Source organism: Corylus avellana, chromosome ca8, assembly GCF_901000735.1.
Source record: "Corylus avellana chromosome ca8, CavTom2PMs-1.0".
Classification (NCBI taxonomy): Eukaryota; Viridiplantae; Streptophyta; class Magnoliopsida; order Fagales; family Betulaceae; genus Corylus; species Corylus avellana.
In genome coordinates, this window is record NC_081548.1 from 11,316,037 (window position 1) to 11,328,546 (window position 12,510).

At 37.8% G+C, this 12,510-nt stretch overlaps 2 protein-coding genes across 2 annotated transcripts; both read right to left on the reverse strand.

The window, feature by feature from the left end:
- Nucleotides 1-379: 379 nt before the first annotated feature.
- On the reverse strand, nucleotides 380-1,863 carry LOC132190284 (tetraspanin-19-like). Its single transcript, XM_059605226.1, has 5 exons — nucleotides 1,622-1,863; nucleotides 1,424-1,523; nucleotides 1,007-1,087; nucleotides 804-908; nucleotides 380-652 (listed from the first exon to the last, which is right to left on the reverse strand). Exons 1-5 carry the CDS (start codon nucleotides 1,783-1,785, stop codon nucleotides 401-403), a joined length of 702 nt encoding a protein of 233 aa, XP_059461209.1. The 5' UTR covers nucleotides 1,786-1,863; the 3' UTR covers nucleotides 380-400.
- Nucleotides 1,864-4,201: 2,338 nt separating this feature from the next.
- LOC132189334 (uncharacterized) lies at nucleotides 4,202-11,800 on the reverse strand. Its single transcript, XM_059604034.1, has 7 exons — nucleotides 11,074-11,800; nucleotides 10,519-10,850; nucleotides 7,964-8,303; nucleotides 5,520-5,668; nucleotides 5,326-5,419; nucleotides 4,696-4,767; nucleotides 4,202-4,598 (listed from the first exon to the last, which is right to left on the reverse strand). The coding sequence occupies exons 1-7, from the start codon at nucleotides 11,620-11,622 to the stop codon at nucleotides 4,554-4,556; spliced, it is 1,581 nt and encodes a 526-aa protein (XP_059460017.1). The 5' UTR covers nucleotides 11,623-11,800; the 3' UTR covers nucleotides 4,202-4,553.
- Between the last annotated feature and the right edge of the window lie 710 nt (nucleotides 11,801-12,510).

Consider the following 12,510-nt stretch of genomic DNA (forward strand, 5'->3'; position numbering starts at 1 on the left):
TTTCATTTTCACCTCTATACTTTTACTTACTTAAGCATCAGAGGTGGCGCTGTTACCCCCTTCCCCTCTTCGCGGTGCACCAATCTAACATTTGGTGCACTTACAGGGATCCCAGATCGAGGATTAGGTGTGGGTGGTCACTGTTGATTTTCTGCATCAACACCTAGTATTACTCGTCTGTAGGTAACTAGTGTTGATAAACTTTTGGTATGAAATTACAGATATAGATTTCTGAACAGTAGAAGCATATGTTAGTGATGTATTTGACATAAAGCATGACATCTTGATTCTATTAGGTTGGTGACAACACAATGTTCAAAGTATCCATTGGGTGTGGCATTTATAAATTGTAAACAAAATCACAGAACCAAGCAAAGAAAGTTATTTACAAAATCACAATTTAAGTAGTACTGATTCTTCCCTGAAATCTCATTCTAAGAAGGCCCTTAATATATGAAAGAAGGCTTTCCCCTGGATTTGCTCTGCACAAGAATTTACATTTTCTACATATTTGCCTTGTCTCATCGAATATTGGGGAGTTGGGTATCAAAAGAAATGAATGATTAAAATCAGATATATCCAGATAGCTGCAGTGAGTGCTTGGCTCAGTACCTATGCCCCAAAGAATAATAGCCAGCACAATCACATTGATCTGCAAATCATGGGTACTAGAAAGTTTTAGTTTTCCTTCACTCATTCTTTTCAAAATCATTTTCCAGCAGCAAATCCCAGAAGACAAACAGAAACTAGCAGAATGGTAATATTGATTTTGAGTTCATAGCCTTGAAAGGAGATTTAAATACCTGGGGTACCAAAATCATGATAAGAATGAAGCGACACATGTGTAGATGGAAGATCACAAAAGTCCTGAACTCTTTATGGTTCCCATCAATGTACTTGGCAATTTTCTGTCAAAAGAGAAGACCAATCCAATGAGAAAATACAGCTCCATAAGAAAATTATGAGAATTGAGGGTGCTTCCATAAGTGGTGTTAAGAAACCATACTTGTTCCCAATCCATCCTGAAGAAAATAGTGACAATCACACCAACTTCTAGGAAAAGAAGAGAGCAAATGGAGACAATGTACTAAAATCTGGTCAAGGATGGCTGATAGATCATGAGATGTACAAATCAAATTGAAGAAGAAAAAAGCTTAGGCTCCGTATGTTTCACCAAAGATTACCCACCTAAGAACTGAATATGCAGTTCTCTTTGAAACCAGAAAAAGTTGATAGTAAAGAAAAAATTGCAATAGAACTGTGGAAAATCAGGCTTACCATAACAATTGATTCACAGTGGAACAGATGTTTCATCAAGCCATCCCATCCCAAGAAGGAAAATCTTTATGGAATGAATTGACACAAGATATTTATAATGTGGTAAGTGACAAAAAAAGGAAAAAAAAAAAATTGAAGAGGATACTATGCAGAGTGTATAATTGCTGATACAATTAGCAACCATATGACCAGATAGGGTGCTCAAGGAGACAGCAATTCCCACTGCTAAACATGTGTAAATAAACCTGATGAAAAGAAGAAAAATTCTCAGAGACATACAAATATGTACAAGAAGAAGAAGAAGAAGAAGAAGAAGAAGAAAGGAAAATAAAGGGAAATTGACCAGGGTCTTGGTAGAGATGAAACAGTTGAGAGCAGGGCAACCCCATCTTGCCACTTCTTGAGCAGCCAAAGGGTGTAAATGATCATCCCAATCCCACACAGACTGAGAAAAAGGTTGACTACCCTCATGGAACTCTGGAGGCAGCACCTGGTGCAACTCACCATTTCTCACAATCAGTGCCACACAAGCATCTATCCAGTGAAGTTTCATACTTTTCGTAGATGGCTGGCGGTGGTTGGTTGTGTGTGCACTTTTCAGTATATGTTAGATTGGGACAGATGGAGGGGTGCTAGTTTGTCGGAAGGTAAATTTGGATTGGCAAAAATGCATGCCCACCTACCATTCAAATTTCAAAACATATAAATTAATGAAACCATTTTATTTTTTAATTACTGTTTATGATGGGGACGTCTAATTTATCAAATAAAAAATGAATGAAGCATTTTCTTCTTTTTAGGGCCATGATTGATCATCATCCTTATATTTCAAAATCTGCAACTTTCTTTTGGGTTCGGCTAAATCTAAACAACTTCTTTCGTTTCTATAATCGCATTGAGCGGCTTTTTGAGATGATTGAGTCACTTGTTTGACCAATTTTTTATCTTTTGCAATTATTATTATACTGTTTTAGTTTATTTTGGGTCTGTTGTTGAGGAGCGTACCTCATTTTTGTTTTTAGGATCACCCACTTCTTCTTCCTCTCGGATCAGGAGTGGGAAGGATGCTTCTATGTAACCTTTTCCTTATTCAATTAAAAAAAAAAAACCTTTCTTTTGGGTCAAAATGAGAGAAGGACTAGAAATCAAGCAAAAATCCTCCTAACTCTGCATCTTCATAAGCAACCTTGAAGAATGGAAGGGGGGATGGGATGAAATGGATTCACATGGTACACATATCAATGGGCATACATCCAAAAATGTTTGGACGTGAATTGAAAGCCATTATTAGTCACACGGTGGGTCTCGACGATTTTTTTTTTTTTTTTTTTTGAGTGATTTTTATTGTGTTTTAGTTCTACACGGTTTGTGTTTTGTGTATTAGCTGACTTTGTGGTCTCCCATTAACATCCTTTCATGTCTGACCAAAAAAAGGCACAAATGATTAGCCCTTGGCGGAGAGAGAGAGAGAGACCCGACCCGCACTCTTTCTTATCAGTTTTAAGATGCCGCACCAAGAAACAAGAAAAATGTTTGCGAAACCTTGAGAGATAAACCAGCCGCTACTTATACCCAACAAAAGACAAAGTTTGTACTTTTGTTTTTTCATTTAGAGAATCGTCTCTTTTATGTGAAAGTGGGATTTGGTTATAATGAACTTTGGATTCTGAGTAATTTTCCTTTTACTATTCTTGTATTACATCTTTGATGATAAATTTCTTCGTGATTGCTTACTCCTGTAAACGTACCTTGCATTGAGAGAACCAAGTAAATATCTATTAGTGTTATTGTATGTGATTGCTTTGATAAAAGATATGATGAGAAGTAGCCTATTTTGCTAAAAGATGTGCCTTGGAGTTGGCATTTCTGCCAAGACTTTTGATGGAGACCAGCTTCTGAAGTTAGGGAGTAGCTCATGAATGTATGCTTGTGATGTGAGTTTTGGATGGTTTATCTAGGACAACTAATTGATAATCCCCTTTTATGATGATGGGAAAGTCTCCATATGAGGCTGCTAGTTTTTTTTTTTTTTTTTTTCATGGGAGGCTGCTAGTTTGATTGCAAGAAGAGTTGCTTGTGTTTCATCTGTTGTGCTACCCTGAAAACTGGCTATCAATGTGTCTTATAAATTACCATCACGGCAACCTAATCATCTTAGACACATTGAAGTAGCAACACATGATTGTCTGCCAAAGGCAACCAATGACAACCACAGCAACCTACTCATCGACACATTATTAAATGGCAACAAGAAAATGCTTAAATGATAAACCTGCAACAAAAAAGACAAATTAATAACCAATTTCCTAATTAAAACCTCATACACAACTAATAGGCGGAACTCTATCCCGTCATACAGATAAACATCACTACTTTCGGGGGGAAATAATGCAGAGACTCATAATTGACTACTGCATATTATGATTCATCCATCAATCAATCAATCAATATCACCGTCGTCAAGTACCTTTGATTGGCTAATACTAAGGAGCACCACTTTTCCGAAATTCATCCGAATAAAGTGATGCTCCATGGCACATTTGATTAATGCAAGGAATATGCTGGCAAATGTTCAACACTTGACTCCATTTGTTTTGAAGAGAAAATAATTTTGATTTTGCATATTCATCCTCTGCGTGGCAAGCTTCAAAACTGGTGCTTGGTTACTTGGTCTCTGGAATGTGGGTGGGATGAAGCTCCTCGGAGAGATTTTATGATATACATGTAATTCAAGTGGCCCCACTGCTCCATCCACAATGCTATCCTCCACTTCCACCTCCAAATCCAAGCCCCAATAATCCTGATATCATATGACAACCTCTTTTATTCTGGCATAGCATCCTCTTCATTTCAAGTGAAATGAAGAACTATTTTATGGTCGAAATTTTGTTTTGTTAGATCTAACAATATACATGGTACCATGTTGTTTAAAATCTGTTGAATGACATGACTGACAACATATACACTATTTAGATCAGTAAATTTTAATATCAACCATGAAATGGTTCTCTCCAATTCACTTGAAATGGAGATGATCCTATTCCATGCACCTCATACAGCGGGATTAATCCTTTTTTCTTACCAATAAACTACAAAGTTCAAGAAAAGAGCAGCTGATTTAACTCACATATTTAATATCTAACCATATCCACTAATTCAAAAAAGCAGGAAAAGAATAAATAAGTAAGAAGGATAAGCTTTCTCCAAGTACTATAATAATTGAAAAGAACAACTGGCAAGATCACAGGGGCCAACCCTAGAAGGTGATGGGCAACTCAGTCCAGCTTTATCCGGTCCAAATCATTGATCAGCCCTTCTAGCTGTTACCAAAGAAAACATCAAGGAAGATTACATTAAAAAACCACCTAGATGTTCGAGTGCAAGAGAAAGTAGCTTAACAGCAAAGAATTGGCATACCTTGACAATCTGACGCAAGAAGTAATCCCCATATCTCTTAGATGATTTGGATTCAACAACATGAATCATGTCCTGCAGCAATATGAAACTGTGAATTGCCACACCCTTAAGAATAGAAGCTCTTCTAATAATTTTCTGGCTTTTAATAACCTAATCTTGTTTGGTTTTTAGATATTCCTGTATGCTGTAGCTTATTTGCATTATATCCAAATTACATAGGCTGAAACATTGATATGCATAAAACACATAGCAAGGCAGGATCACCGAGAAAAGGAGAAGGCAAAATCAGAATCACCCACAGTTTCATTGCATTTAGGTGCCTTTGTTCTTTTTAACGTTTTCTTTAATAGACTTGTAATCCACATACATGTTACAAATGCAAGGGTTGATACACAAAAGTGAAGTATAAGGGCATAACTTCAGCTGACAACTATTGCATCTAGTTAGGCTACAAAGTTAGAATTTATTTCACAAAAATTCCATGAACAAAAGCTCAAAATTGTCTTTAAAACCATATGATAATAAATTCAAGAACAAAAACAAGCCCTTGGACGATTCCTGACCTATGTAAGTTTCCCAGGAGCCAAACTAAAAGGAATCAAAAATAACTGAAGGAAATAAACAGCATACATCATCAATGTAGAAATCCACGTCAGCATTGGATACAATTTTTCCATCAACATCAACAGCATGTGTCTTATGCTTGTATGTCGTCAAGATAGTCCTGTAAGGCATAGCAGAAAAAAGCTCAAGATATCACCTTTACATATTATCACCCGAAGAAACAGAGATTTTGAGCCAAAACCGAACTCCTCATGCAATACCTCAATGTAGGTTCATCAACTTCCATGTAATTTGCAAGTTTCCCAAGGGAGATGGTTGAATACACTTTCAAGAAGGTCCTGACACCCGATAGTAACTGTTGTTGCTTCACTTCATAAAGAAACAGTTTCAACTGAAGCCTGTAGGCATCCTGCAATAAATAAATGCATTTGCTAAAATCAGAAAGAGATCAACGTGCAACCAACATATAGAATAAGTTAATAACCTGCCAAAATAAGTTTTGATTTTAGGTAGTACAACAATGTGGACGGACAGGAAGACATTGAGGACCATCACAACCTCAAAAGAATTAGAAAAATATTCCCACAAACGAGTAAAGAAGACATTCTAATCATCCATTTAATTGCAGACGCATGCTTCCACAAAGTGATGGTTAACCCATGGAAGCCCCTTGAAAACAATGAAACTGACAAACATTGGTCAGTTACCAACAGTAAGCAGGTTGGTGCTGGTTCACTGGTTCAAGAAACCAATGGCATTTGTTTGGGCGTTGAATACCCAGTACACCAATGCCCATAATACATATACCCCAACTTTCTCACCCCTACTCTCACTCGTTGGCCCTAAAACCCACCCTTTTATCCTCCCCAACAATCACTGAGCAACTTTGTCATCTCACAGAACAACTACATCACTGCTAGCTTCACCATGATTAGATTTACACCGACTACTTGTACTTGTTATTGTCGGTCAAGTCTTGCAACAATTAGACAATGTCAATGGCAAAGTCAATATCATCGTGGGCGGTGTTCTAATGAGGTTTATGGGTTGTATGGGTGGAGTTATGGAAAAATATCATGAGGGATTGGAGGGAGTTTGCTAATCATACCCAATTTGAGGTGGGAAACAACTTCAATGTTAGATTTTGGCATGACACATGGTCTGGGAATTAGACCCTCAGGCCTCAAGGAAGCTTCCCCTGATTTGTATAGTATAGTTTGTGTTAAGGATACTTCTGTGGCAGATCATTTAAAGCTATATAACAGCTCCCATCAATAGAACGTAAGCTTTATCAAAGCAGCTCATGATTGGAAAGTAGATGTCTTTGCCTCATTCTTCAATTTGTTGTACTCTAGAGTGAGCCATTGACGTGAAGACAAGCTTTGCTAGGCCCCTTCCAAGAGAGGGTCAATGTTAGATCATTCTTTAACATCCTTATCCTCGTGGTGGTACTCCTTACCCTTAAAAGAGTATTTGGCAAAATAAGGTCCCCATAAGAGCGGTGCTCTTTGCTTGGTAGACCGCCCTATGGAAGATGGAAGTGACATGTCATTGTGGTGGATTGGTATTGTACGTATAAGAGGTGTGGGTAATCTATGGATCATCTTTTTCTCCACTATAAGATTGCTTGTGCTTTATGGAGTGCTATCCTTAGTCGTGTTGGGCTAACGAGAGTGGTTGACCTTTTCACTTGTTTGAGACTTGAGAGGTTGAGTAGCAATCCTCAGACTGCAGCAGTGTGGAAGATGGTACCATCTTACCTTTTTGTGGTGTATTAGACGAAAATAAATGATAGGAGTTTTGAAGACAGTAGTGGATCTAAAAGTATTTATTTTTCAATACCTTTTACCATTGGGCAGCTACTTTAGACTTTCTTAATTTTCTTGAGTTTCATGATTTCCTTGACTGTTCTTCTTTTTCTAACTAGATGTTTCTCTTGTATACTTCATGTGTACCTAACTTGTGCCTTTGCACTTTTTAATGAAATTTTGATTACTTACAAAAAAATCGTGGGCAAAAAGCTTTGAGGACATAGAGAATGACATTGAGATCAACACGATTTGAGTACACTTTGGGCCCCCCCAAAAAGGATTTTGAGCTTTTGGAGCTCCTCATGGGGTTCAAGCTCAAAATCGACAAACGATTCACCTCAAAGAGGCCTGGTTGGTTGGCTTACTTGAGGTTAGATTCGAAGGACAAAATTAAGGCCCAAACACAGGCCGCTCCACATGATGGAGCCTATGCAGGTAAAGTGAAACCTGAAATCCTAACCTAGCCAACCAGTCGACCCAAAACCAACCAACAACACTCAGTTAAGCTTGACTCAGTTTTCGAGGTTGATTGGTTTGGTTTTGATTTTACCCATCAACACCATTGGTTCAAGCATCGGAATCCAATGAACACTGATCCAAGGGTTTGGTGCTCACCCGGAGTTGATACGTTCAAAGATTCCTGCAACTAAACATAGTTGCCAATTTATACTACATACAGTTAATGACTAATAGCAATAATTAGAACATTTAAGATTAGTTTTTATGAGCTCAACAAATGGCAACTTCTATCAAACAAATATCTTCAGTTCTAATCTCAAAATAAGCTGTTGATAACAACTGTAGAAAAACGTTATTAAAAAAGCACTAAGCAAGATGCACACTTCAGTCCAAATCTTTTTGAAGTATGGGCTCAAATTGAGGAAAGTAAATACCTGGTTGTAATTTACAAGAGGCTCCTCAAAACTTGGAGCTGAAGGGGTAATGAACTTAGGGCATGCATATGAGAAGAGCTCATCATAAATACCAAATGCCTCATCATCATATCTTTGCATTCTGATCATCTTTTCACCATACTTCTCCCGCAGCTGAGAGTTCACAGTTTCCTCAACAAGTTTTACTTGGGGACAAAGTGAAAGACAAATTGCCAGCAAGGCATACATCTGCTCATTCTTCTTCAGTATCTGCTCATACTGTGGAGACTTTTGATGATATTGCTTGGTCTTGTAAATGTACAAAAGAATCTTATTGAATTCACGAATTGCCTCCACATACCTTCAAGAGAAGTAACAGTAGGTGTTGAGCTCAATATGCAGATAAAGAGAGAAAAATCTTAGGAATCTTTTTTTAGTGGTAACACATGCACCCAATGGGTCTTAAACCCACAACCTCATCCTCCCATTATTAGAGCATTCACAACAGACTCCCTATATGTGGTTCCCTTCCCTAAGTTAAGGAAAAATGTCAAAAAAAAATCACAAAAAGCCATCCACAGCAAACTCCCTATATCTCCCATAGACATTAAGATCGCTACAATACAACCCAATGTATAGGTTTGCACTGTAGCAATCCGTGTGCTTATTAAAAAAGAAAAAAAAAAAACGCACTCTCTCTCCTGAATCATTAAAAAAGTAGAGAAATAAAGAGCTAAAAAAATAAAGAAGAGTAAAGAAATGATATTTAATTAATATAGGGAATGATAAAAGGAAAGCTATTGTGGAGTATATGTAGATAGGGAAGTAAAAAGTAGTTTTAATCCTTAAATGTAGGGAAATGACAAGGAAGCTGCTGAGAATGCTCTTATGAAGAAAGAAAACGCTATTTGAGCTAGATCTCATTGCCGGAAGAAAGATCATATAGAGATATAACATGAAAATTTACATATTTACAAAGGCGCAAACCAAGAACATTTTAACTGAAAGTAGCTTTATTTTATTTGTGAGCTTTATGTTTAAAACTAATTGAAAATCATTTCGTTCTTTTTCATTTTCATTGTTGGTGGGTGTTTTTGAGAAAGAGGGGGGCAGCAGTGGGATTTATGTTAAAATTTCAAATTCTAAATTAATAGGGCAACAAGGCAACAAGTTACCAAGAGCCTCTCGGGCACCATTAAGAGACAAGTGAACCAATGCATTCGGCAATTGATCAAATTTTCTTGCACAAGTAAAGCTCATCTTCCTTCGAAAAATTTCCTGCGTACCACACTTTCCAATAAACAACTTTAAATCTTCTCATAATCCTAACTCTCTATTTCACCATAAAATTATGGCTCCCATCAAATCCAACCTTGCAGTTACTTGCACTAAAACATACAACAACTCTACATCCTTTGATGATACACGAAACAAAGGGGTGTCCTCCAGACCTTAAGAGCAAAGGCTTCCAACTTCGCCGGCATCCTAATTCATTAAACCCCAGCCCTTCCTCTGCTCTTATATAGGTAGCAAGTAGGTGACCGTGTTCAAGTTGAGGCAAGAACTACAACCTAGGTTTGTTTTTTCTCCCAATATAAAACACCTAGAAAATCACTCATCTCCGAGTATTGTTTCCAACCTCTGAATTTTAATTTCAAGATCATAAGCAATCACAATTTCCCATAACACAAAATTATTAATTTACTTATTTTTACATGCTTGCACCTCTAAACTGTCTGCAATGCATACATTCCAGATCATGTAAGGATCGATACTTCTGAATCTGGCAAATGGGGCTAACACCCACAACTTATATATATTTTTTAATAAGTAATAGACAAATATCAATAAAAGCATAAGCCCCCCCAGCGCCCCTAAGTATACAAGAAATATACAAAAGGAAACACTTAACTAGAAGGAGCCAAAAGAATAAAGAAATCACTATAACTAATCGACAAAGGAGACACGTAAGCTTATATTATCAAGCTTAAAAAAACATAAGACACTAATGGGAATAGAAAATTTAATTTGGAAAATTAATAAAGAAATGATAGAGCTTAATAACAAAGCTAAAAAATGGATACTGAAATGTAACAACATTGTAACATATTTTCTAGTTCCTATATGTAATTTGAGATATTTGAATGGATAATGGAATGGTTAGAATGATTGAATATGAAAGATTGGATGATAATAGGGAATGGGCACTTCGAGAAGCCCAAGAATCTCCAAGGCTGATTTGAGAACAGCTAATCTCCAAGAAATCTTTTACTGAATAATCCTTTTCATCCCTATACAATTCTCTTACGAATCTTATATAGAGTTAGCCCCTCAACTCAAGCCTAACTATTTGGACCATACTCACCAAAGGGCTTTGGCCCACTAACCTAATATGTCCATTACACTTAAAGGAGCCCCTACTATTATATCCCTTACAAACACAAACATCAAGACAGAAAGTTCTACATCTTTAGACAAGAAACAATAGCAGACCCAAAAGACACTAAAAGAGTCATAGATGCAAAGACAAAGCAGCTCAAGACCTAATGGAGAAGGCAATAAATGGGTTATCGTACCTCCGCAACATAAGATTGGCAAACCCATAATGATAAATGGTGGTAATGTGACTTCCGATTACACTCGTGTAAACACCTTGTTGACTAATGTCAATGGGAAGTAAGCACTTTAAACCAGTATGATAATCACCCAAAAGGCAATGAACCCGCAGCAATCCCACCATGCTGAAATACCCCAACACCTTCAAAACGTTACTGCCACCACTGTAATCATACCCATCGGTCGCAGTAAACTGTTCCAGACCTTCCTTCTCCTGCTCAAGAATCTGAATGATCATGGACCTCTCCACAAGGGCTTGCAAGTAGTTCAGCACACCATACACATTCCAGGCCTGTAATAGAAACAATCGCTCTAATTTCAGCCCCTAATGCTAACGGGGCGGAACATAAAGAAGCACGCATACATGGCCATGAGATGTGTTTTTTAATGGCAACAAAAGTTTAGGGTCTAATAGCATGCTGTTTTCGTTCACATTGATTCACCAGTATTCAAAAGATAACTTCAATTGGGTTTACATTCCGATAACCTATTATTCTCAGAGCATAGTTACAAACCTGGTCAAACTGCTTGAGAAGTGAAATCTCCTGCTCGGTCTTGTTCTTCATCTTAGCCCTGTACTGGCAAAAGCTCTGAAACTGGTATACAAATTCATCAACCATGTCCCAGAGCCACTGGTTGGGCAGCTGCATGTTGACGACCCCGTGAAGCACGACCTGGAAAAGGCTGCAGTAGTTGTCCCAGGAGTCGATCCTCTGCTTGAGCGTGGGAGAGAGCCTGGCGTACAAGTGGCGGAACCACATCTCGCGGTAGAGCAGGCAGAAGACGTGGTCGTTGTCGACGAAGTGGGCCACGGCGTCCACGGATGGCCAGGGCGTGTCCTTGAAGAGCCGCTCCGACAGCGTCTGGAACGACGTCTCGTACATCTGGTGAATCTCGTACACATTCTTCTCCCGGATGTGCCTGTACAGGTGCACCACGAACGTCTTCACCGAGTCCGGCACAAAGTTCGGGTCGTATCCGAGCGCCGCGTCTGGGGTTTGGGATTGGGAAGAGGGTGGGGCCGCCGAGTTGGCCGGTGCGTCGTCGTAGTCGAAGCTCGCCATTGCTTGCTACTACGGCTATGACCTGGCGATATGGCACCGATGACCGATATATGGCGAGAGCGAGAGAGAGAGAGAAACGGAGAGAGTGGTGCTAGGGTTTACTGTGGGAGAAACCGATCCACTGTTATTGGGTTCTGGAAATTGGACTTGTTGTGGAGCCTCCAAATGCCCAATGGCTTACGGCCTCATAACCCAAGTTTGATCTCGTAAAGTAAACCCCCTTTATTCCATATTTTAGGTTGGTTTGGATGTGCTTTTTTTTTTCTTTTTCTTTTTCTTTTTTTTTTCAGATTGTGAAAAAAAAAAAAAAAAAAAATTGTTAAAATATGTTTAGAAGGGTGAATTAAATTAAATATAATACAAAATTCACATTTGAGAGAAATTAATTTTTTGTGGTTTTTTTTTGGGAAATTAAGGCGTGCAAGTTAGGTCGATCCTCAAGGAGTAGCTCAATCAGCTTGGGACCACGCCTTATAAAATGGAGATCACTAATTCGAATCATTCTCCCATTTTCTTTCCTCTTGTGCAAATATATTAAAAAAAAAAAAAAAAAGTTAGTTGGAATAAATTCCATTCTTCACAGTGTGGAGGAAGAGAAAAAGTGGATGGTCATGATTTGGTCTTCATTGTCAAACAAATAAAATCGAACGATTGGATTTTGCACAGACAGAGCTTTTCTCTAAACTAGGTTGAAGAAAATTTTTCTAACCTAGTTTATAAAAATGACATGTGTCATTTATATGTAAGAAATACATGTTTTTTTTAATTACATGAACAAAGTTTTAAAATATATATATATATATATTCAAAAGGCATGTGCATGCTTCTCACATGTAAAAAGTATAAGTCATTTTTATAGAATAGGTTAAAGAAATTTTGAAAAATTTT

Coding starts and splice junctions, on each gene's coding strand:
- LOC132190284 (XM_059605226.1), bottom strand. CDS start 1,785: ATGGTGAGTTGCACCAGGTGCTGCCTCCAGAGTTCCATGAGGGTAGTC. Junction 1,524..1,621: donor TCATCTCTACCAAGACCCTG/GTCAATTTCCCT, acceptor TCTTTTCATCAG/GTTTATTTACACATGTTTAG. Junction 909..1,006: donor TCAGGATGGATTGGGAACAA/GTATGGTTTCTT, acceptor CTCTTTTGACAG/AAAATTGCCAAGTACATTGA.
- LOC132189334 (XM_059604034.1), bottom strand. CDS start 11,622: ATGGCGAGCTTCGACTACGACGACGCACCGGCCAACTCGGCGGCCCCA. Junction 8,304..10,518: donor GCCAATCTTATGTTGCGGAG/GTACGATAACCC, acceptor CTTCTCTTGAAG/GTATGTGGAGGCAATTCGTG. Junction 4,599..4,695: donor TCTTGCGTCAGATTGTCAAG/GTATGCCAATTC, acceptor CTTTGGTAACAG/CTAGAAGGGCTGATCAATGA.